Source organism: Canis aureus, chromosome 15, assembly GCF_053574225.1.
Source record: "Canis aureus isolate CA01 chromosome 15, VMU_Caureus_v.1.0, whole genome shotgun sequence".
In the NCBI taxonomy this organism is placed as follows: domain Eukaryota; kingdom Metazoa; phylum Chordata; class Mammalia; order Carnivora; family Canidae; genus Canis; species Canis aureus.
Genome location: NC_135625.1, coordinates 20,501,382 through 20,526,808, shown reverse-complemented (window position 1 = coordinate 20,526,808; position 25,427 = coordinate 20,501,382). Strand labels below are relative to the sequence as shown.

At 42.1% G+C, this 25,427-nt stretch overlaps 1 protein-coding gene, 1 long non-coding RNA gene and 1 pseudogene across 11 annotated transcripts in view; 2 read left to right on the top strand and 1 right to left on the bottom strand.

Annotated features, from left to right (window-relative positions):
* The window catches only part of LOC144284312 (uncharacterized), a 43,551-nt gene extending 18,415 nt beyond the window's left edge, over nucleotides 1-25,136 (top strand). Inside the window, exons 2-6 of one of the 10 annotated variants that reach the window (XR_013352665.1) lie at nucleotides 20,548-20,622; nucleotides 20,712-21,321; nucleotides 22,234-22,386; nucleotides 23,022-23,714; nucleotides 24,198-25,136. Coding sequence is in view for 1 of the 10 variants with exons in the window: in XM_077848688.1 (XP_077704814.1) it covers nucleotides 15,906-15,955; nucleotides 20,548-20,622; nucleotides 20,712-20,902 (316 nt within the window). In the remaining 9 variants the exon portion in view is untranslated. Of the gene's footprint in view, nucleotides 1-15,905; nucleotides 15,956-20,547; nucleotides 20,623-20,711; nucleotides 22,387-23,021; nucleotides 23,715-24,197 lie in introns of all 10 variants that reach the window. The other 9 variants (XR_013352663.1, XR_013352661.1, XR_013352662.1 and 6 more) reach the window with 9 other exon arrangements.
* Nucleotides 7,589-9,078, top strand: LOC144284311 (glutathione S-transferase P pseudogene; annotated as a pseudogene).
* Nucleotides 20,517-24,696, bottom strand: LOC144284314 (uncharacterized). Its single transcript, XR_013352667.1, has 2 exons — nucleotides 22,888-24,696; nucleotides 20,517-22,031 (listed from the first exon to the last, which is right to left on the bottom strand). It is a non-coding gene; the product is annotated as an uncharacterized LOC144284314 (long non-coding RNA).
* Nucleotides 25,137-25,427: the final 291 nt, after the last annotated feature.

Here is a 25,427-nt window from a genome sequence, read left to right as displayed (position 1 = left end):
TTGAATTTCTTTGATGAAGTTTTCAACCAGCATACTGATGAGTGCCTTATAGGTACAGATTTCTAGAGGTCTCCAACTGAGAAAGAATAATTCCCGCAACCCCAATGTTCCCTTGAAGCAATGTTCACTTAGTCTAAATTGGAGTAATCCATTGATAGGGGTGACGGAAAGTCTTCTGCCCGGGTATTCAGAGTAAAGTTATATTGCCACTCAAGGTTTGCAGTGTTAGTAGTATTTTTCATGAACAAAAACCTCTGTCCCCCACCCCCTGTTCCCTTGTCAATCCCATCACCATCAGTTTCATCACTTACTCATGCAGGAAAAAAATAGCTGTAGTTTCCATTTATTAAGTGGTAGCAGGTGCTGCTACCTCACCCCGTCTTCACAATAGCCCTGTGTAGTAGATAGTATAAGCTCCTGTTAGTCATTGTGGAAAATGAGGCTTATAGGGCTTAGGTCAGGGTCTCAAGTCACATTTCAGAAGTATCAGGGCCAGAATTAAAATCCAAGTCCACGTGACTCCAAAGTCTCTGCTCTGGATGAGAATTATATGTTATGCCACCTGCCTTTCTGAATGAAAAAGTTTCACTGGCGTAGATATATATGCATATTTCCCTCCAATTCTAATTTATTGTAAGGACCACATTTTGACATAATAGAGGAACTCAGAAGGATAAAAATAATTCACCGTTCCAACATCCTGTTGTAGCAACTGTTTCATTTTCCTCCATTTCCTTTTGATCTTTATCCATATGTACATGTTTTACATAGTTGTAGATAGAATTTTGTATTCTGCTGATATGGTTAATATGATACCAGGCGTTTTCCTTGTTGCTATTTGGTCCTTAATGGATGCATAATACTCCGTTTTGCTAAACTGCCATGATTTAGTTAACCAATCCCCACAATGGACAAAGTTGTGTCCAGTTTTTTAGTTGTATAAATTATACTGCAGCAAACGATTTGGTTCCCATCCCACCCCCCATCATTCCTAACTTTTTTTTAAAGAATAAATTCCCAGGAGTGAGATTATAAAACAACAATTTGAACATGTTTATGGCTTTGATACTTTAAAAGAGAATCAAATTAGGAAAGTTTGTACCTTGATGATAGAAAACAGATATCCTAAACAGATTAACTACATGAATTATTGTTTAGGGGGACCAAATTGACAAGTGGGGAATGATTGCTCATGGGTACAGGGTTACTTTTTGGGGTGATGAAATGTTCTGGAATTAGATGGTGGTGATGGTTGCACAGCTTTGTGACTATACTAAAAACACGGAATTGTAAATATACTTGAAAAAGGTGAATTGCATGTTATGTGAATTATATATCAATAAAGTCGTTATAAAGAATTAAAAACAGGGCGCCTGGGTGGCTCAGTTGGTTAAGCGTCTGTCTTCTGCTCAGGTCATGATCTTGGGGTCCTGATATCGAGTCTCATGTTGGGCTCCACGCTCAGCGGGGAGTCTGCTTCTTTCTCTCCCTCTCCCCCTCCCCACCCCACTTGTGCTCTTGCTCTCTCTCAAATAAAAAAAAAAAAAATCTTAAAAAAAAATAAAGTGCCAAGAGAAAAAATATTAAAAAATAATTAAAAACAAAGTGTCTGATATTCCAAGTAAGGGTTTCAATGGTTGCTATCACTATTTGATGTTTGTTTTTATATTTGGAAGCAGTGCATCTCAAGAGCATCAGACTTCCGGGGTGACTCATGGCATCACCACTTAGCTGCCATGTGACCCCTGGCCAGTGCTGTATGAGTTGGGTCTTCCAGAAGACCATGCCGAGATGGAGTTTGGGGTACAGGGTATTTATTGAAGATCAGCACTTACCAAAGCAGGGCAGAAGCAGGGCTGGGTGGAAGGGGTAGGAATGACATGCAGGTCTGACAGCCTCAGTGAACTCTGCAGGAAGCTCTGGACTGTCAGTGTCCTCCACCGAGCTGAAATGGCCAGGCCTGTACACACCGATCTTGTATGGAACCTGATGCACGTCACCAGGAACGGCAGGATCTCAGGCCAGGCATGCTCTGCATCTCTGACCAGCCCTAAGCGAACACACAGCAGGAGGCTACCCAGGTAAGCCACAGGACCAGGCATCTGGGAGGCCTATATCCATCCACAACACATGGCTCTGACCTCTTGCCTCAATTTCCTTACCTGTAAAATTGAGACAATAATGGTACTTACCTCTTAGGATTGTTAGAGAATTAAATGAGAAAATATACATGAAACACTTAGAACAGAGCTTGTCATATGTTAACTGTTCAGAAAATTCTAGATGTCACTATTTTATTATTACTCTATTGAATAATAAAGTCAGTTTTGCCCAAACTAGCTGAAGAATTGTGATGCAGCATATATACTGAGAAGGCTCTGAAGACTTCGTTAAAAATTTATTTGAGAGAGAGAGTGTGTGTGTGTGCATGAGCAGAGGGAGAGAGAGAGGGAGAGGGAGAAGCAGACTCCCCACTGAGCAGGGGGCCAGACAACCAGGGGCTTGATCCTAGGACCCTGGAATCATGACCTGAGCTGAAGGTAGATTCTTAACCAACTGAGCCACCCAGGTGCTCCTGAAGACTTCTTCTTCTTCTTCTTCTTCTTTTTTTTTTTTTATAGACTCCACTTTTTAGAGCATTTTCACGTTGACAGCAAAATGGAGCAGAAGGTACAGCATTCTCATAGACCTCTGCTCCTCCCCGCTAGGCGGCCTCCTCCACTGTTCTCAAGACTTTTAAGAAAAGGAACATTATCTTTCTGTGGTGGCTTGTTCATATTTTGAGTCCAGAATGAGCAGGGCCTGCAAGGAATGAGCGGAATGAGGTTGTGAAAGCTTCCCTCCCCCAAATCTTTCTGTCTACTCCTGATTGACGTTTCTATCCCATTCGATCATTCTTTGTCATTAATACCTCCATTTCGTGAGCACTGGAAGATGCTTAGTAGATCCTTCCTGCTATGGCAACCAGCTGGGAGCAGAATCTCTTGTCAAGGAAATGACTTCTGATAAATAGATTAGGGTTATCGTTGTAGAATGGTCAGAGCTCCCCAGTGCAGGAACCTCAAGGCAGCGGCCCAGTTGTTGGCCACAGCAGATCCTGTGCACTTGGGAGGAGGGCAGGATGAGCCCACGGGTGCCCTGCTTGCAGGGTTGCAAGAGAGGATCGGCAGAGAGGCAGATGCTCAGGAAGGGAGGTGGAAAGTGAAAACGAGCCTTTGCTTAGTCACAACTTGACCCTGGGTATGGTTCTCTTAGAGAGGAAAGACAGCCTAGACTTTTTACTTTCTGATTTTTGGGCCAATTTCAGTTTTATCCACATAGGATGGGAGAAATTTTCTAAGTGTTAAAACAGCTTTGCTTTTTCCTCTTCTTCTTCATCACAGAGTGAAATGGACTTTTTTGGGGGGAGGAATACATTCTGTGAATTTTAACACACAGAAATTTAGGTAACCACCATCGCAATCAGGATACTGATTGTACTACCCCACAAACTTTCCTTTGCTATATCTTTGTAGTCACATTAGTCTCTGGCAGCCACTGATTGGTGCTCTATTACTATCATTTGAGACAGTTCTGCCTTTTATTTTTTTTTTGAAGATTTTATTTATTTATTCATTATAGACACACACAGCAGAGAGAGAGAGGCAGAGACACAGACAGAGGGAGAAGTAGGCTCCATGCAGGGAGCCACCCAGGGAGTCGGTCTTGGGACTCCTGCATCATGCCCTGGACCGAAGGCAGGCAGTAAACCGCTGAGCCACCCAGAGATCCCCAATTCTGCCTTTTAATAATCTAGTGTGTTATCCTCATGGAGTTTGCGAAGATTGTGGGCTTTTGATTAGGAGAGAAACACTACCTCCTCCATCTTATTCATCTTTGTATCTCCAGTGCTTTGTGATTTGGGGGGGGGGGGTTAACTTAATGAGGCATGGAAAGAAAAGGTAACATACTTACAGTCTCCTCTCATCTTCTTCATCTTGGTAACTGAGTCCCACCTGACAATTAGAGTAAAATTAAGAGGAGGGGAGGGTCCAGACTAAATGATATAATAAACATAAAATACTCAGAACAGTGCTTGACCTATGAGAAATGTCCCCTCCAAAATTATTCTATTCCTCTACTAACAGTCCATGTTGCGAAGACTACACAAAAAACTGATGCAGCGTGTAAACTGAGAAAGCTCTGAAGACTTAAAAATAGACTTTATTTTATTTTATTTTATGTTAAGATTTTATTTATTTATTCATGAGAGATACAGAGCGAGAAAGAGAGGCAGAGACACAGGCAGAGGGAGAAGCAGACTCCACACTGGGAGCCCGACGTGGGACTCGATCCCGGGACTCCAGGATCAGGCCCTGGACTGAAGGCAGCGCTAAACCACTGAGCCACCCGGGCTGCCCTAGACTTTATTTTTTAGAGCTGTTTCAGGTTCATAGCCAAATTGATTTATAGTGGAGAGGGCAGAAAGTTACTTGGGGAAAGAATGGATTTGGCAGAGGAAATGGGAGAGGCAAAAAGGAAAAATAAAAGCCAGCGCAGGCTGTGTTTGAGCAGAGAGGTTTGTTTGGTTTTCTTTTGGGGTGGGGAGAGGCTGAAACATCGGCAAAGATGGGAGGTAGTTGCATGCTTTGATCAGTAGGGCTTTGGGCAGACTCATGCTAGATGAGAAGCATATTACAGACATTCTATTGTGTGTTATGGATGAAATCTTCTATGGCCTTTTCAAAAGATGATATAAAGATTCGAGTTGCTTTTAAATTATTTGTGGATAGAATTTATCTTCTATTATTGAGGCAGGCCATGAAGCAACACAACAGTCTTTATTATTATGTTATAATAATTATAATTATTGTGATATATATATATACATTATATTTTTTAAAATGTAATATATAGACACAGGCTTAATATATGTATACATGCACCGTTCAAGTTGCCTTATCAACACTAACTCATCTAATCCTCATCACAACCCAAAGAGATAGATATTATTATTATTCCATTTTACAGAGGAGGAGACGCAGATTTAGAAAGATTGAGTAACACACTTAGAGCTGTTAAGTGGATTTGAATATAGGCCTTTTAAAAAAATATTTACTTTAGACAGAGTGAGTGAGTGGGGGGAGAGAGAAGTAGACAAGCAGACTCTCTGCTGATCAGGGAGACGGGATGCAGGGCTTTATCCCAGGGCCCTGAGATCAAGACCTGAGCCGAAATAAAGAATCGGACACTTAACCGACTGAGCCATCCAGGCGCCCCTTGAATACAGGCTTTTTAAAGGCAGAAGCTATTCTTCTAACCATGATGCTATATTGCTGCTGCTCTGAGCCTCAAGTTTCTCATCTGTAAGATAGAGAATCATTCCTGACTCATAAAAGCATTCTGAGGATTAAATGAAATCATTATAAGCTACCTAAAGGGATTTATTTTTATTCTTTGATCCCAATTATCTGCTACCCTGCCTCGCACATAGGAGAGATTCAATAAAAGCTCTGCTATTTTATGACTAAGCATATTCCATGCTGACTCTAGGTTTTATGCAAGACAATTTTGAGTTAATAATCACTGTGCTTGCACTGGAGATACAAATATGAACAAAACAATCCTTGCCCTCAGGAGCTCATAATCCTGTGGGTTAAAAGCATACAAAGGCATCATCTCGATCGACACAGAGCGCAAGTGCAGATGTGCGGTCTGCCTGAAAGCTGTTTGAAAGGATGATTTGGAGTTGAGAGGACAGGTGAGAAGAAAAGGAGAGGCACAGGAAGGCAAGACACAATTTGGAGAGTGGAAAACCACTGGTATTTGGTGTTTGTTACTGAGGCATAAAATGCTGGGCAAGAAGTGGCAAGAAATGAAGTTGGAGAGATAAACACCTTGTGTTGCCACGTGGAAAAACCTGAACTTCACCTTGTTAGCCACTGTTTCCAAAACATCTTTTTTTTCCCCACACTTTTCAAACTTTTTGCCTTATCCATGTTGTCTCTGTAATATTATATGTTTGAAATTAAAAGCAGCTCACTTTTTACTTAATTTTGCTGAGCATAATGTCCCTGAAATCTCAGTTTTGTTGTGCTACTTTTCTTTTTCTAATGTACTTTACAGTAAGCACATTACAGTTAAAAATTTAGAAAACATTTATCCACGGATGACTTAAAGTCATCTCAGATACTACCAAGGGTATGTGTATTACACTTGTTCAAGTATGCAGTGGGGAGTTCTTGAGATTTTTTTTTTAGTAGAGGAATGAGATAGTTAGATTTACTTTCTTTACAAAAAGCAGAAACTTAAAATGTTTACTCAGAAGAAAGATGAACAAATAGGTACTTCTCATTATAAAATGTCTTCTTTAAGATTTAGGGTTTAGATTTCCCTCTTTATACTCTGACTCCCAGGCAAAAACTAGTTGGTCAAGTTAACCCCCAATACTTCTTTTAGGAAGGTTTAAGTCGAGTATTTGTTTATTTTTATAAGCAAATACAAAATATTGTGGAAAACCATTTTATTAGTCTGTATAATTTTGTGATCATGTCTCTTATTTTAAGAGTTTTCTTTTTCCCTTCATATTCTAATTCAATCTTGTTTTATCATCATGCTTCCATAGTAAAATCTACAAAGTATATTTGAAGAATCTAATTTCTAAAAAAAAAATCTAATTTCCACCCTTTAACTCTAAGTAGTTCCCTCAATTCACGCTATAGTGAGCCATTTTGTTTATTAATTTATTAATTTTGTGGCTTATCCTTCCATTTAAAAAATTATAAGTTGTATGGTACCTTGCTTTTATCACACTTTTTTTTCTGAGGATCACTACATGGCAATATAGAGAGATATTCTCATGCAGAGGGTAGTTTTGAGAAGAAGGGCATGGAATGCAGAAATTCATACAAGGTAAATTTTCTTATCATATATATTATAAATCAATAACAGAAAAATATCTAGAAAAACTTCAAATATTTGAATATTAATCAACAACCATCTAAATAACTTATGATGAAGAATAAATCACAAAGAACATGAGGACATAGTATAATTTAATCAATTAAAATTATAACAATTATAATATAAATAGTCGATATGATCTATATATCTATAGATAAAATTTCTAGGCTGTAGCTAAAACAGAGCTTACAGGGAAATCTATGGCATTAAAAGCTTATATTGGAAAGAAAATTATCAAATTATTAACCTAAGCTTGCACCTTAAGATAAAACCTATAAAGCAAGAATAAACTAAATCCAAAGCAAGCAGAGGAAAAGAAATAATAAAAATAAAAGCAGAAATCAATGTACTAGAAAACAGAGGAACAAATAGAGAAAATAAATAAGACAAAAAACTGTTCCTTTGAAAAGACCAATAAAATTGATAAGTCTCTAGCCAGACTGATAAAGAAGAACAACAAACATACAGATGAGCAATATTAGGAATCTTGAAAGAGGGGCATCACTACAAATCCTACAGATATGATAAGGATTTAGAAAAAGTATTGTGGTCAGCTTTATGCCAATAACTTTGATATGTATAATGAACACATTTATAAAAAAAATAAAACATATTAAAGTTCACTCAAGAAGAAACAGATAAAAAAAAAAAAAAAAAAAAAAAAAGAAGAAACAGATAGCCTGAACAGCCCTCTATCAAAGAAATTGGATTTTTAGTTAAAACCTTTCCACAATAAAATTCCACACCAGACAATTTCAGTGATGAATTTTACCAAATATTTAAGAAAGGAATAGTATCAAGTCTACACAAATTCTTCCAGAAAATGGGCCAACATTGCACTCATGTCAAAATAAGAAAAAGACATATATAAAAAAAAACCCTAGAAACTAATATTTTTCATCAACACAGATGCAAAGATCCTTAACAAAATACTAGGAAATATAATTCAGCAATATGTAAAAGGAACAATATATCATGACTAAGTAGGGTTTATCCAAGGAATGCAAGGCTTTTTTAGAAAGTTCATTTATTTTTTTTTTAGTAATCTGTACACCCAACATGGGGCTCAAATCCAAAACCTCCAAGATCAAGAGTCATGCTCTTCTGATAGAGCTAGCCAGGTACCCCTGCAAGGCTCTTTAGATGGTTGAAAAATCAATCCATATAAATCAATGTGCCAAGAGATGGTAAAAGATAAGCCATGTGATCATATGAATAGATGCAGAAAAAACATTCGACAACATTTAGCATCAATTCATAATAAAATAAAAAATAGGAGCTCTGCTGCTGCCGCTGCCACTGCCACTGCTTCTGCCACCACCACCTGCGCTGCAACCATGCCACCCTACACCATCATCTACTTCCCTGTTCAAGGGTGCTGCAAGGCCAAGCGCATGCTGCTGGCTGACCAGGGCCAGAGCTGGAAGGAGAAGGTGGTGACCATGGAAACCTGGATGAAGGGCTCACTCAAGGCCTCCTGTCTGTATGAGCAGCTCCCCAAGTTCCAGGACTGAGACCTCACGCTGTACCAGTCCAATGCCATCCTGCAACACCTGGGCGGCTCCCTTGGGCTCTACGGGAAGGACCAACAGGAGTCGGCCTTCTAGTGAACGATTGTGTGGAGGATCTCTGCTGCAAATATGCCCTCCTCATCTACACTAACTACGAGGCAGGAAAGGAGAAGTATGTGAAGGCACTACCAGGTTACCTGAAGTCTTTTGAAACACTGTTGTCCCAGAATGAGGGGGGCCAGGCCTTCATCGTGGGCAACCAGATCTCCTTCACGGACTACAACCTGCTGACTTGCTGCTGATTCACCAGGTCTTGGCCCCCAGCTGCCTGGACTCCTTCCCTCTGCTCTCGGCCTATGTGGCACGCCTCAGCGCCAGACTCAAGCTCAAGGCATTCCTGGCATCCCCCAAGCACGTGAACCGCTCCATCAATGGCAACGGGAAGCAGTGAGAGTTTGTGGAACCCTGGGCGGGAAGCTGGGGGGCTGCCTGACTTCCTTTCTCCCTGACCAATAAAATTTTCAAGTGAGAAAAAATAAATAAATAAAATTAAAAATATTCTCAAGAAACAAGGAATAGATTATAACCTCCTTCATCTGATAAGGGGCACCTAAAGGTAACATTATCCTTAAGGGTCAAAGTCTCAGTGATTTACTCCCCCAAGTGAAGACAAACAATGATGTCAGTTCTCATTACTTCTGCTCAATATTTTTAGAGTGGGCTAAGTAAAGAAAATGATAATAAGTGCATACCAGTTTGAAAGGGAGAAGACATTATGTCTTTGTTCACATGTTATAGGATCGTTTGCATAGAAAATCCCAAATAATCTACAAAAACTTCTAGAATAAGTAAATTATCAGGGTCACAGACTGCAAGGTTATAAACAACTGGATATGTAAATAGAAAAATCATTTCCCATACTTTTAAATAAATGAAATATTCGGGAATAAATTTAACAAAAAAGTAAGACATACACAGAACACTACAAAATGTTGTTGAGATTAAAGAAGGCTTAAATAATGTTAGTGGGTTAGAAAACTCAGTATTGCTAAGATGCCAATTCTGTCCAAATTGATCAATAGATCCAACAGAATCCCAATAAAAATCCCAGCAAGCTTTTTGTCAAAATCAATAAGCTGATTTTATATCAGATGCAAAATACCTAGAGTAGCCAAAATGATTTAGAAAAGGAGGAATAGAGGACTTACACTACCTAATCGAGATGTATTATAAGTTACAGTATATAAGACAATGTGGTACTGGCATAACGATAAGATATAGATCAATGGAACAGAGTAAAGAGACCTGAAATAGACCCATATATATATGGTTGATTGATTTCAATAAGAATACTAACATAATTTAGTGGGGGAAGGGTAGTCTTTGCAAAGATGGTGTTCAAACTATTGAACATCCATAGGCAAATAAATAAAGCTTGCCCCTTACCTTGTATCTTACGCAAGTTAACTCAAAATAGATCAGAGATCTAAATATAAGAACTAAAACTATAAAACATCCAGAAGAAAACGTAGGAGAATTTTTTTTTTTTGTGATCCTGGCTTAGGCAAAGATTTCCTAGTAAGAAGGAAAAAGCAAGAATCATAAAAGAAAATAAATCAATAAATTGTACTAATCAGAATTGAGAACTAATCTGAATTAAGTGTTTTTGAAAGACAACAAATAAACAAATAAATAAAATTAAAAAAAAAAATAAATAAAGATACTTTACTAAAGAAGACAAATGGATAGCATATAAATACATTAAATAGATTCTCAACATCACTAGTCATTAGGGAAATGCAAATAGAAACCATAATGAGATACCACAATATACATACTAGCATGGCTAAAATTTGGAAGACTGGCAATACTAAGTTCTAATAAGAATGCAGGGCATGCAAGATTATATAGCTTCTTCGGAGAACAGTTTTGAGAGATTCTCTTTCTTTTTTGTATATTTTTTTTATTGAAGTTTGATTTGCCAACATAAAGTATAACACCCAGTGCTCATCCCATCAAGTGCCCCCCTCAGTGCCCATCACCCAGTCACCCTGTCCCTCTGTCCGCCCCCCCCCACCTCCTCTTCCACTACCCCTTGTTCATTTCCCAGAGTTAGGAGTCTAGTTTGAGAGATTCTTATAAAGTCAAACACACACATACATTTTCTATATGACCCACAAGCCCATTCCTATTAATTTAACCAAGAGAAAGGAAGACATGTATTCATACAAACACTTACCTGTAAATATTTCTAGAAGATTTATTCATAGTAGCCTCAAACTGGAAACAATTCAAATGTTCTTTATCTGGGAAATGGATAAGCCAACAGTGGTGTACCTATGCAAAGGAATATACTCAGCCATAAAAAAGATCAATCTATTCATACCCACAGCAACATGGATGAAATAAAAAGCTTTATGTTAAGTGAAGGTAGCCAGATGCCTAAGGTTATACATTATATTATTCCATTTATGTTACATTCTTTAAAAGGCAAAAAGATAGAGGGAGAAATCAGATTAATAATCGTCAAGGTCCAGAACCAAGGAAAAGGCTTGACTGGTAAAAGGTCCAGAAGAACTTTTTGGGGTGCTGGAATCAGCCATAAAATTTGTCAAGACTCACGAAACTGTACTGCAAAGGGTGAATTTTATTTTTATATGTTATACCTTTATACCTTTGACTTTAAAATAAATGTAAAAAAAGAAAAAAGCTAACAGGGGGAAGAAAAGAACAAAGGCAGAGAGACATTAAGAGGACAGAAGAAAGGATGAAGCTTAAACCAGGGCAGAGACTGTTAAGCTAAAGGCATAGGGTTATAACCCTTCCCCCCCCCCCCCCCCCCCCCCGTCTTTGGAATTGGAGACACCTGAGCTTGAATAATGGCTTTGCCATTTATTAGTGTGCGAACTTAGGCAAGTTAGTTAACTTCTGTAGTCCTGTTCATTCATCTGTAAAATGAGGGTGATAATAGTACCCATCAGTGAATGCTTAGGACGATGTCTACAGAAGAAATCACGTATTTTTCTTAAAACGTTAAAGTGTTGTGATATGATCTTGTGATAGGATCTTGGAAATGAGGGGGTAGAGGGAGATAAGGCCGATGCATGGGTTTGGACTCAGGTGATTGACTGCCACCAGCTGACATACAGATCTGGAGGGCAGACAATGAGTCCAAGTTTAAACGAGATTGCAGAGCCGCTCTGACAGTCCTCTCGGTGAGCCTTCTGCTAAGAGCTGCATATAGGCATCCAGACCGCTGTATAAAGTGAAAGGCTGTAGTCGGTGATCTAACTTTCGGAGCAAAGAGATTAAAAAAAAAAATCACAACATAGAAAATGCATTTTTAATTTGGGTTCGTGTTGAACATGTATCTAGGGGTTCATTTTATTGGGTGAATACCCACGCCAACTATTGTTATCATAACTCCTTGTGTCTTTGTGCTGAAACACAGTAGGCACTCAACAAATGTTTGTTGAATGAATCTGTTGATTACTCTGACTACATATAGGCAGCTAAGACCTCTTTAAATTCATGGTGTCACATGGAAGGATGGCAGGAGATGGTGCTTGCTTGCTACTTGGAGACTTTGCATTGAACTGATGGTTTCCTTTTATCATTTCTTCCCCAAATTATCTCTTAAATGCAGCTGCAGTTCTGTTTTATGCACTCATTGCATTTTTTATTGCACTGGCAGTTGGAACCTTGCAGGAAAGACCAGAATCTTCTCTGAATTTTTTTTTTTTAAATGTTCCTTTTGTGACTTTGGCAACAGGTCCTGGAAGTGTCACAGGGAGAATAAGTTTGAGGATCACTACTTTATGGCCGAAAACTATTTTAGTTCATTGTTACCAGCTCAGTCTGCCTTGGGCACCAAAGTATTATGTTCCTAATCCTGCAGGAGCCTGCAAATTCAATTAAAATCTGGTGTGACTTCCTGAAAATCACCAGTTAGGATGACTGCATTCCCTTAATTGGGCAGGATAGCGCATGTCCTAAAACTTGCTGCTGTATCTTATTAGTAGGTATTTCTTACCACCCACAGTCCAAGAAAAAAGTCCTTGTTCTGTGGTCATCGTTTCTTCTGTGGACCTTTCGCTCACACTGTGTGTTTTCTCGGTGTCTTGTGCATGGAGCAGGTTGCCTTTGAATGTCATGGTTATTGAGCAAATTTGAAAATAAGTGGGTTTGTAGGAGTCAGAGTGAGAAGTTAACGGACTGTAGGAGGCATGAGTCATAGCTGCTCTGAGCTTCAGAAACAGCTCAGCTTGGCCAGCTGTGGGCATTTGCTTCACCGTTTTAGCAAGTGAATCTATCCGTACTCCCCCAAAAGGGGTAGGACACGAATGAGTTGGGAAGTCCTGAGTAGGAAAGTCCACATTTAAAAATTGTCCCTTAGTATCTCAGTTTCACTCAAGGATAGTCTTTGAGGACTGGTCATCACCCTGAGCTCACCAAAGTGGAGACAGGTGGAGGGAGTAATACAAAAAGTCTCACTTTTTCTGGTTAGGGATGCACCAAAGGATCTGCTGATACTGCATATTCAAAACTAGGACATCCTTAATGCTCCATCCTTTTTCTCAATTCCGACATCAAAAAATTCACATGTACGTTTCTGCACCGCACCCGCCAATGTGTTGGAAGGAAAAAGTTTGTAATAAAAAGAAGCTGAAAAAAGAGGCATAGCAACGTGGCTAGGTTCCATTTGTACCACAGTGATCGCACTAGAAAGAAGCTCAGACATGCCAGGATGCAGAGAGAAGAAAAGGCAAGCAGCTTCAGATTGGATCAACCACTCAGCATAACAAGGACATCTTTAAGAGGGAGTTGTCCCAAGAGACTCCTGGATCTCATGGCTCCCTGAAGAATGGCGTGGCCGTGATCTTGGTGAGGCTATGAAGTTAGGTAAAGAGCAGGGGAGTAGATGGAGGAATGTTCCTTTTTCCCTTGCTCCATTGCCTTCCCTCTTTTCTGTGTCCTCTGTGTACCTTATAAGGATCCCAAATCGTCACCCCATTATGGTTGAAGGACTCTACTGTAAAAGGCCCTTCAGCTCTTGGGCAAATGCAATAAGTTAAAGACACTCTACATATGCTTTTGAGTCACAGTTCTGAGTTAAGCTATTTGCTCTTGGGATCCCAGTGTCCAACTCTGGGAAACTCTGAAGGCTCTCACACCACTGTGTCAAAAAGCTGCTTGGCACTAAAGGAACATAGGTAAATACTAGCTAGCACTCATATGAGAAAACCCATATGAGAAAAGGTTGGCTTTATCAAGCCCACATCTGGTTTCCTGTGAACATTACAATATTACAAATCCCAAGGTCTCTTGTTCTGAATGAGAGCCTCAGGTTTGGGACAAGGAGAGAAGTCAGCTGTAGCATCTCTGTGCACCAAATCCTCTGGGGGAACCTTACATCCTAGTTCCCAAAGGTCACCTCAGTCAAGGACATCTTGGTTTGGTGAAAAGCAAATATTTTTCTAAAGGTTGCCACTTGCCACCTGGGTCCCATCTGGGAGGAGAAAAATTAAATTGATACCTATGACAACCCAGTGGCAAAAACAAGACCTTGACATTTTGTTTCTATTCTATTTTTATGACAGAAACAAAAGCAAGAAAGCGGGTTTCAATAGATAATAGAAGACTATGACAGTCATACCCGTTAGGTCTTTTTCTAATTCTAGAATCTATAACCATTACTCAAATATTCCTCCAGAACACAACTAAACACCATTATTTTAAACTTAATGTCATTGATATTTGGTGCAAGTATTTGGAATGTAACCAACTCTAGTGTGGTCAATCCTAAACATTTTTATTTTTAATATTTCTTGTATTTATTTGGCACATGGAGAGAGAGAGAGTACAAGCAGGGGGAGGGGAAGAGGGAAAGGGAGAAACAGACTCCCCATGGAACAGGGAGCCCAACGTGGGGCTCCATCCCAGGATTATTAGTTTAGCAATAATGCGGGGTCTAATGGCAGCTGGAATAAAAATGCATGGATAGAAAAAGACACAGGATATGAGGTATGTCTGCTGGGACCTCTCTCATCCCATGGGTTCCACTAATCTAGCTTGCCAAGTCAGGTTGGGTTCAACTAATCTGGCTTGCCAGGAGGATACACCCTTCCCCCATCTGTGGGTGCCCCTCCCAGAATGGTGTTACAACCTTACAATCATGTATTTTTAGAATTTGAAGGAAAAACTTGAACTCAGATGGAAGAAATTTTATAAAGGAAATCCTCCCTAAAGTTATGGTGTTCACTAATTACCTCATTCAACCAACAACTTATTGTCTATCCGCGATGCATACTACTTGTTAGTCAGGCATTTACTTCCAGATGTTGACCATTCGATAACAGCACAGAAAAATCCACAAACTTTTCCCTCTCGTTTCGCCTGGAGGGAATGAGGGCTTTGTACTCTCCCGGCATGCAGGTGTTTCCTTATTCAGAAGGAAGGCTGAAGGCTGCTCCAAACAGAGAGCTTTGTCATCTCAAGAACAGCTTCTTTTAGAGCAACTCTACTAACTCGTTGTCCCTTTTTTCTCACATTCAAAACTGACTCTATAGGTCTGGGGCTTAATTGGAGAAACATTTAAATTCCACTGATAGGTGGCCCTTCACTGGTTCTTGGAAGTGGAAAATATTTTGCTTTGGTTTTGAAGTAGCTCCAGGGACAATGTACAACATTCAACCTCTTGCAGCGAGTGGTCAAGCAGCTGCAGGTTATTACAGGAGCTGGAGAATATTCTGTATTTAAAATGAACTCTCTACACCTTACAGCAGCTGCAAAAGCATCTATGCAGGAGGAGAAAATGGCTCCCATGAACAAGGGCCTTGGAAATGCTACACACCAGGACAAAGCCCTCCTGCTGTCAGGCAGGGTGAAATGTGCCTGCATCCCGCAATCATTCCATGTGAAATCTCTAATTAAATTTACTTATTTGGGTCTCCAAATTTTCTTCTCCAAGCAAGCACAAGGGGTTTGCTTGCCATCCGCCTACTCTTGCTTTTGAAAAAGCCGGTCACGTGATGAACCATAACTATTAATGAAGATACTCATTAGACAAAGTAATATATATTTAGAATATTCATCCCTGCTGAACTTTCCTGCATTAGCATCAAAATGGTTGGAAAGATAAAAAGCCATAAGAATTCCAGATAGGGCTTTAATCCTAAAGCATAGAAAACCCACTTAATTATATTTCCAGGCCACTCGAGGGCATATTTCCCTTGCCCTGCAAAAATATAATCCTGGTCCCTAAGAATCTTACACCTGACATTTCTCTTGATTTAATTAGATACAAGAAAGGAACAAAGCCACATTTAAATGAATGAACATGAATGCCTAATTATTTGTGTTGCAAATGACTGCATGTTTTCCTTACATTTGTGTGGCTTGCCAAGTCTTTCACAGTATTTTTAGCTATATTATCTTATTTGAATTTCACAGCGATCTTGTGAAGAAGACAGGTGACAAAAGGGACTGTCACCATTTTGCAGGTGAGGAAATTGAGGCCCCAAGAAGGCTCGGGGCTGAGGGCTGGCAGTGGAGCTGTGCACCGAAAGCAAGGATTTCATCTTTGCTGCTCTCCAGCAGGAAGTGGGGCAGTTTGTCAGCACAGCTAATGGTGGTGTGTGAGCACCTTGTATAAATATGGAGGGGGAAAGTGGCCAAATGATGAGGAAAGTGGACTAAGGGAGGGGGAGCGGTGAGAATAAGTGAAGACATTATACTAAAGTGTGTTTCAGAGAGGCAACATCAGCCCCATGTGCCACAGGGCGGGAAAATCCCAAGTGAGCAACTATAATGCGTGTTAACCTCATGATTTCCCAAAATATGGTTTGTGAGAATTCTTTGGGTGGCACCCAACCTAGTTACTAGGCGTTGCTTCTAGCAGATTCTGAGGTCAGTGCAGGGCGGGGGTGGGGGGGGGTGGACAACAAGATGCAACTTTGAGATCAAGTTAACCTCTGGGACTAAGAGGGGATGTATCAATAGAGAGTGAGTGCAGCCAGATTTAGGAAGGTCAGTAAATCATTGACTAAGGAAGTAGAGGTGCCCCACGCTAACCAACGTTGCATCAGGACCTACCCCAGACCGAGCGTCCTGAGTGTTATTACCACGGGGGAATGGGAATCGGTTGTGTTTGCGCTCTGTAGGGAGGGACAGATGTTAATAGGAGAGGCACGGCTGAAAGACGTGCTCTCAAGCAAGGAGCCAGGCAGCTGAATTCAGCCGTGGGGCTTGGGGAGGGCAGGAGAAGTAAGAGGCTGTCAGGGATCCCCTCTCGTGAGCAGGACTCACTGAGCCCGGGGTGCTGGGATTTCATGCTCCCCAGGTGAACTGGATGTCTGGAAGGGGCTGCTGGAGACAGAGGAGCCTTTGGGAAGACTTATTCCCCTTAATGAAGTAATAAATTGGTGTTCTGGTTTATATTTCAGGTCTTTGGGGATAGCTGGTGTGAGCCTGTCCTCCCCCCATGCAGCCAATTCCGGGGTTTCTGGAGCAGCAAAACAGAACCCTGATCTTTCAACGTGATGAGTGTGCCAAGGCCCTTTGCCCATTCTGAACTTCCTGCCTGGTAGCCAGCCAGTCTTCCTGGACCACAGCCCACTGATTTCCCTTTGTGACAGTGGACATGGTGCTTTTTTTTTTTCTTTTGTGTTTTAAATGAGTAACTTACTTGTGGCATGCGGGGCAGGAATCTGGTTCAAGGGCAGTGGCTGCCTCATGCCGGCATTGGAAAGAATACGGATTGTAGTCGTGGTGTTCTCAGTAGCCATGGCTTTGATATTTCCAACTAAACACCCTCAGCCTAGGTTCCTCATTGATTTAGTGAAGGGATTTCATGAGATGCCTTCTGTAATTTGCCCAAGGTCACTTACTGATCGGTGACAAATGGGCCTTTACTCCATTACCCTTCCACTACCTGAGTCTACTTCTTTCCACATAAATTGGGGAGTAAAGCCCAGGTTGGAGGAAGGGTTCCAAGAGGATAGTAAGTTGTTGGAAGTGGATTTCCCTTCTTCACTAGGTTGGAATCAGAGTAGATTATGCATACACTTGTTACCTGCAAGAAGGCCTTGCCCATAAATGATCAACTCAACTACAACTCTCAACTTTCTCCATCTTGCTGGACACATACAGAAAATAATAATGATAGAAAATATTTGTAAAAAAAAGAAAAAGAAAATATTTGTATATTGCCTGCTGGGGTAAATGCATGGGGCTGCACATGGCCACCCACAAGGATGAGGGAGTCAATATTTTGGCCCACCTGTACCCCATCTGCTCAAGCGCACTGGTTGGAATGTTCCATCAAAAGCCATCTCAAACCAGGGTGTTATGAGAAGTAAAGCCAGATTCTGTTATCTTCTCTTAGGGTCTGTCTCAGATCAGTAGGATAATGTTTTCTCATTCAAGGGCTGTTGGTAGGGAAGAACATGCTGCTTTGGTTTGGTGTCTTTCTGTAAAATGGGGCCACACTCTACAGATTGTTGATTTCTACTGTCTTGCTTCTTTAGTTATGGCTTTTCTCTACCTCTGTCCTGGCTCTCATCTTCTTTCAGCATGATCTATTTAATCGTATGGCATGCTTTGTTCCTTAAAGGATTACCACCCTAACAGAGTTCAGGAAGCCAACTTCAACGTTCTATCAATGTCGTATGTACCGTTGAAAGCACAATCATCCAGAGAGAAATTTCTTCCTGAAATACGCTCAGAATTTTAGGCCTCGTCTTCAAGGCTCACGGTTTTGCATTATTATTATTAGATATATAACTGACTTGAATATTACGGTTCTGAGAGCAGAGGTGTAAGATCAGTATCCATTAGTCCAGTTAGGACTTTTTTTTTCCCCTCTTGTTCACTTTTTTGATCAAGTATAGATTACATACAGTAAAGTGTGAGCACATTTTTTGTACAACACCTTGGAGCTCCACACACATCTGTAGCCCTTGACAGGACTTTCCTACTTCCTCACAAGCATTAGGCACTGTCTGTGGTCTACCGTCATTTTCCACTTCTCACCGCCTGAGCTTTATATCTTTCCCTCTATTTCTTGGAAAGCTGTGTCTATTTTTCCTATGTTTTTGTCATTTCCCTTTTATTTCCACTTTTCTCTTCTTCTGATTTTTCTCTTTTCCCCTTAGGATTTATTCTGCATTTTCTACAACATTTCTTTAGATTTCTGTAGTGTGATAATTAAAACAATTATACTCACTATTCTCTCTCACTTTCGCAAGGGGCTCCTAGGCTTCTGACCTCTGTAGGCTTATTATCCCCAAGCCATGACAGGCCCTCCTTCCTGCTCTGCTGGTCCCACACCTGAAGGGTGAGGCTTGAGGGTGGATCTTGCAGGCAATTCTTAATGTTGCTGTCTGGGATACGGGGTTTCCCATTCAATGAGGATCAAGATGAGAAGTGTGAGAATGACAGGTGACAAGACTTTGGCAATCAATATGTAGGGCTGGCTGTTCCAAGTGGGAGGTAGGAGAATAGATTTGGGGAAAGTCCAAGAGCTGATGACCAAGAAACTGGAACAGCTGTTTTTATGGTTCCTGTTCTAGTTACTTATTGCCATATAACAAACCACCCCAACTTGTGTGGCATAAAACAATAAAAAATATTTATTATTATCTTTTTAAAAATTATTATTATCTTTTATAATTGTAGGGGCTGATTTGGCTTTGGTAGGCGGTTCTGGCTTGGGGTCTTCCATGTGCTTGAAGTCCGGTGGTGGCTGGGACTGGATTCTGAGGTTAACACTGGCTGTCAGCACTGAATTTCAGCTGGGGCAGCCATGAAACACTCATGTGTGGCTTCTGCATGTGCTGTGGACTTCCACACAGCATGGTGGCTGGGCTCCAACAGCACATGTCCACACAGCATGGCAGCTGGGCCCCAACAGCACATGTCCACACAGCATGGTCTCTGGGCCCCAACAGCTCATGTCCACACAGCATGGCAGCTGGGCCCCAACAGCACATGTCCACACAGCATGGCGGCTGGGCTTCAACAGCACATATCCAAAGAAAGAGCCAGGAGCAAACTGCATTGCCTTTTATGATCGAGCTTTGGAAGTTACATAGCATCATTTCTGCCATACCGTATTAGTTGATATAGTCACAAAGGTCCACCCAGATTCAAGGGGAAGAGATGCAGACTTTACCTCTTAAGGAGAGATGATAAAAGATGTCAAAAGAGCACACAGGATGGGAGATACTCTGATGGTCATCTCTGGGTGATAAAGTCTGCCACAGTCTGCCCTCTGGCCACAATGACTCATACCCCTCCCACAGCAAAGTACACTCACCCCCTCCCCAAGAAGCCTGTCTCAATGCTTCATGGAATCAGGGCTGGTGGGAAGGAAAGAAAAACTGAGGATTTCCCTCATGACTCTCTCTTTCAGGCACAGACTCCCCTTCCTTTTTTTTTTTTTTTTTTAAGAAAGAGAGAGAGAGAGAGAGCCTGCCCAAGCAGGGCTAAGGAACAGAGGGAGAGGGAGAGAGAATCTGAAGCCGACCCTGTTGAGCACAGAGTCCTATGTGGGGCTCGATCTCAAGGCTCTGAGATCATGACCTGGGCCAAAATCAAGAGTCAGACCCTCAACAGACTGAGCCATCCAGGTACCCCACCCTCTCTATTCTTTTGATCAGGAAGAGAAGGTTTCTCTTGCATCTTTTTCTGTTTGTGCAACTTAAACCATTTCAAGTTTCAAGTTGTCATGAGTTCATGCCAAGAGATGTGGAAGGAAAAACACTCCAGACTTCTCACCACCTTATTGGTCTTTCTTGGAGTTTTGATCCCATTCCCCCACCCTCCTGCTATTATTATTACCTTTCAGAGTTCTCCTTAGTGCTTTATGTGTTCTATCTAGTGTTTTTAGATGCAACCAGTGGGAGAGACGCAATGGAATCTGCTTGCTCCATCTTTACTGGAACCAGATCCGGAAGCCCTTTCTTAATTTTAGATTTGTTTGCCATCTGGAAATGAGAGACCATTTTGTTTTCAAACTCAGCAAGTCCTGTCACCTTTATATTTAACTGTTTGCTCTTGAGCTTATCTTTATAACTCTCTCATTTTATTGTAGGCAGCTGGAAGAGGCCAGGTGGCACTTTCAACACGATGCCTGGAAATTTCCTCGGCCAGATCACACAGTTCATTGGTACATTTTCTATTTTCCAAGTTACCATGGGTGTCAATGTTGCTAAACCTCCCTCAAGCCGCTACATAAAAATGTCTCCTTTCTTTCAGGTTCCAATAATATTTTCCTCGCGTTTCTTCAAGTCTTTGCTGACAGACTTTTCAAGGCTGGTGCCCAAAGCCAGTGCACATGTTTTAGGTTTTTATTACAGCAGCAGCCACCCGAGTTCCAAAATCTGTATCAATTAAAGTTTGATTGGAGAAGCAAAACCACTTTGAGTGAAACAAGGAGTTTATTGTAGGGATTAGAATGTACATGATTATGGGAGCTGGTTAAGCAGTCTGTGCAATCTGTTGTCCCTGCCTCAAGACGTGGGTCTGAAGTCAGTAGGCGAGGCTTGCTTCAGGAGGGGAGGATGGATCCCAAGTGGAGCTGTGAGGAGAGGAGACACGCTGGAACCTGCGCGGATGAGATGGGACCTCTATGTCCCACACTGCTCTGTGATGCCTCCTGTCCTCCTGACGTCCATGGCGAAGCAGACCTGCAGGACAGCTGGTGCACTTCATCACGGAGTTATTCACAAACCTAAGCAGGATTCAGGGATGCTGGAGAAGCAGGGAGCCCGCAGATGCATGGCGTTGTGTGCGAGCTGCCACAGTGCAGGCCTTCACCGACCTTGGGCCACAACCATGGCCGCCACGTCACTTCCGCCTTCCAAAGGTTGCTCCCATTCTTGGGGAAATATAGTTCCAGCTTAGCTATATTGACATGGTACAAAGCCACCACAGTCCCGGTGGCCCCAGCTGGGGATTAAGAGTACAGCCCGAGAATGCACAGTGTTTGTGTGTAATGTCTACTCGAGCATTTGTGTGAATCCGGTGCCAAGAACTCACACAAAGGTAGGGAAAGCTAGTGCTTACAAATCAGTGCTACTAGGTAACCAACACATAAAAAGGACTCAGTGCCTACAATAAATTTTAATAAAATAGTATCGAAATGATTATGGATGCTATTCCAGCATATTCCAAACTGATCATTAAGATATTAATAGGTCTTCTGCATTAGTTTGCTAGGGCTACCACAACAAAGTACCACAGACTCAGTGGCTTCAACAACAGAAATGTATTTTCTCACAGCTCTGGAAGCTCGAAGCCTGAGACCAAGGTGTTGGCGAGGTTGGTTTCTTCTGAGGCCTCTCTCCTTGGCTTGTAACCACTTTCTTGCTGTGTGTTCAAATGATCATGTCTCTGGTCCTGCACCTGTTTGGTATCTCTGTCTCCCTCCGGATGTCCTCTTTTTATAAAGACACCAGTTGTTGTATTAGGGCCCGCTCTGATGACTCACCTTGAACTTAATTACTTCTCTAAAGGCCCTATCTCCAAGTACAGTCACATGTCACATTCTGAGGCACTGGAGGTTCAGGTTTCAACCTATGAATTAGGAAGCCCATAACATTTTCTATTAGTACAATAAAGTTTGATAAACGCTACATGCTATATTTTCTCGGAAATTCACGAAGTACGTTCGTAATGAAAGATTACGCAAAGCCCAATATCTATCTTTTACACACCCCATTGTTTTATACGTTATTGGTAATCCTAAATTGTCTTTCATCTTCTATGCATTGACTAGTGATATTGAGCTTCTGCATGGGATCTTAACTGCTGGCCAGTGCCGGCGGTAAGGAAGGGAAGGTGAACATGAGACGGAGGAGAGGACGCGCAAACTGGACCCCAGGTCTACGGAGTTGGTCTGGTACTACCTCGAAGTCTTTATAGATGCTCAGTGAGTTTCTACAGAGGTCTGTGCAGTGGGAATTGGGTTTGTAAGGTGGGCGAGGGGATTGGCCTTTGATGGAGCTCACAGCTCTGGAGGCTGGAAATCTGAGATCAGGTGTAGACAAGGTTTGTTTCTTACATCTGTACCAAGGGGACCTTCCAGATTGCTAGAGGCCTGCAGTTGCCTTGCTCACCTTCAGGTGCTAGCCAGGGTGGGCAACCTCTCACCTGGCCCAGCCTTTGCTCCTCACTTTGTTTTCCTGTTCTTTGTGGGTGAGAACCAGAACAGAGCTGTGGTGTGACAGACAACTGGGCAAGGGTCCATCCAGGAAGGTGTGGGCAGGTGTGTGGGGGGGTGGGTGATAGGGGTAACACTTCACACATGGAGGAGAGAGCCCCCCCTTCCCCCGCCATACCCTAGCCCTGACATCCCATGTCAGCCATCAAAGCGTACCCCCTGCTCAGGCCTCTCCTGGGTGGTGGCCCCCTTTCTGCCTCTTACTCTTACCTCTCCATGCTTGGTTAGGCTCCTCGGGCTCAGGCTTTGGCTTTCCTTCCTGACTACCGTTAGGGTTGCTTCTCTAGGCCAGGGGCCCCATGTCGAACAATTCTTGTGGCACCAGCTTTGTCTGATTATCTCAGTCAGACCACAGACGCTTCAGTCTTCAGTGAAGTGAAGACCGTCACTGGTATGATGGCACCTGAGGAAGCAGATGGTTCTGTCCATTCTCATCTACTCTCTCGTGAGTGATCTCCTAGACCCCAGAGAAGACTTGTCAGCTTCTGGTGCAAGTTGCTTTATGTGCTTATCTCTACCAACAACAACCCCAAGAGATAGAGCATATTGTCCCAATTTCACAAATGAGAAAACTGGCTCCCAGAGAGCAGCTTCACATGGCTTAGAACGCTCCTGAATGTTCACTTGGATCCGCATCTCCTGACCCCAGGGACAGGGCCCTCACACAGGCTGTAGCAGACGTACAGGGTGATGCTAAAACCAGCTCATGGCTGGGCACTGTCCCCACTGTCTATGGATTTATTGCATTTTCCTCTCTATTCCAATTCACACTTTCTCTGGGTAGCCTCTGTCAGAATGCTCCGTGTGGGATTCGGTCCACTCGGTTACCCTGAAACACTGCCTGGGGCAAGCTCCGTCCACCTCATTGCTTTGAGAAATATATTGTTTTTAAATGAAAACTGCCACATAAATGTGAGAGGAGGTACCACGCGTTTCTCTCCCCACTTGACCTTGATCTGTTATCTCTGTGGCTTTCTTTTTTAGAATCTCCCATCCTCATTTCTCCTTAGACAGGCTGCCCCTGCATCTTACTGAAGGTATTTGCGCTTTAAGTTGACAACCCCTAAGATCTTACATGTATCTTCTCTTTAACTATTTTCGAAAGTATTTATTTATTTGAGAGAGAGAGAGAGAGAGAGAGAGAGAATGAGTAGGAGGAGCAGAGGGAAAGAGAGAGAGAAATTCTTAAGCAGACTCTGGGCTGAGCGTGGAGTCTGACGCAGGACTCCATCTCATGACCTGAGCCGAAACCAAGAGTTGGATGCTCAACAGACTGCACCACCAAAGCACCCCTTCTTTATCTATTTTAAGAACAAAATAATACATTTAAGAACATACCAATTGAATTAAAAAGTCTTAAAATCCACACAAAATTGTGGGAGTTGTCACAGTGGGATTTATTAAACAGAATATGGTGTTCTTGTTTTACGGTATTAAGAAAGGGCTCACAAAATACTTTCTATTCTTTAAGACTTAGTTTGCAAAGTAGTTTTATAAACATTTTCTCATTTGATCCTTAGGAATCTGAAAGAGGATTAGGCAAGTTGGTATTTACAGAAGAGGAAGCTTGCTCAGAGTGCGCCAGCGACTTGCGTGGTCCTGCAGCTGCTATGGAGAGAGGAGGTCTCCTGATGGAAGATCCGTGCACTTTGACTACACCACAACCTCAGTGCGTTTACCTTTTATCCAGAGGGCTATGTCTTCTGTGCGCCAGTGTGCTGTAATGATAGAAATCTCATCCTTCTTTGCATTCCCACATCCATAAATGACACCAAGAACTCTGGCCTGTGCACCTGCATTGTTGGCTATAACGGGATGGAGATGTGACTGAAATGGCTCGAGAAGAGTCTGAAGCCTCCTGTGTTCTGTCAAGTCTGGGGGATGGGACACACAATCTCTCCTCCAGCATCTTAGAACCCCGGGTGGGTCAGGCAAGGGACATCCATTCATGCAACTGCAGAGGGAATCACCAGGTCCGTGGAGTGGAGAGCCCCCCCCCCCCCCCTCCAAAAAGCTTCTGTTCCCTTGCTGCTGCCAGACAGGAAAGGAAGACTCTGAAACCCAATCTCTCTATCCAGGGATCGGAGACTGACCCTTTCATAGGTGAGAGATACAATCTAACAGTACGTGACTTTCTGCTGGTTTTGCCCATGAGACCTTATGAGAACACAGCAGCCACACAGAGAGCTGGAGAACATTCCAGGAGGCGAGCACAGAGAATAGAAAGCCCTGAGGCACAAATGAACAGAGAGAGTCTTAGAAAGACCAGTGTGATGCTTTTTGGGTCTCGCAAACTTTTCTCGCCAAGGACCACCTAGTAAATATCTTAAGCCTTTGTGAGCTGCTCAGTCTTTGCTGCAGCTACTTAGCTCTCTGTGGCACAAAAGCCACCCTGGATAATAATACATATGCGAGTGAGCATGGCTGCGTTCCAATAAAACTTTATTTATGGACCTTGATATTTGAATTGCATATCATTTCCATGTGTCACCAAATCTTGTTCTTTTTCTGATTCTTTCCAACCTTTTAAAAATGTAAACACCACTCTTAGCTCAGGGGCTGCTCAAAAACAGGTGGTCTGCTGTTTGCCTGTGGCCTGCAGCGTGCTGACCCCTGAGCCAAAGCTTTATGAGTGAGTGGGAGAGAGAGTGGTCGTCCCAGAGGAAGTGAGAGAGACCGCTAAGTAGGTGCGGGCCAGACTACATGCAGAGGTTTTGTAGGCCATTGAAGGGAGTGTGGATTTTATTCTA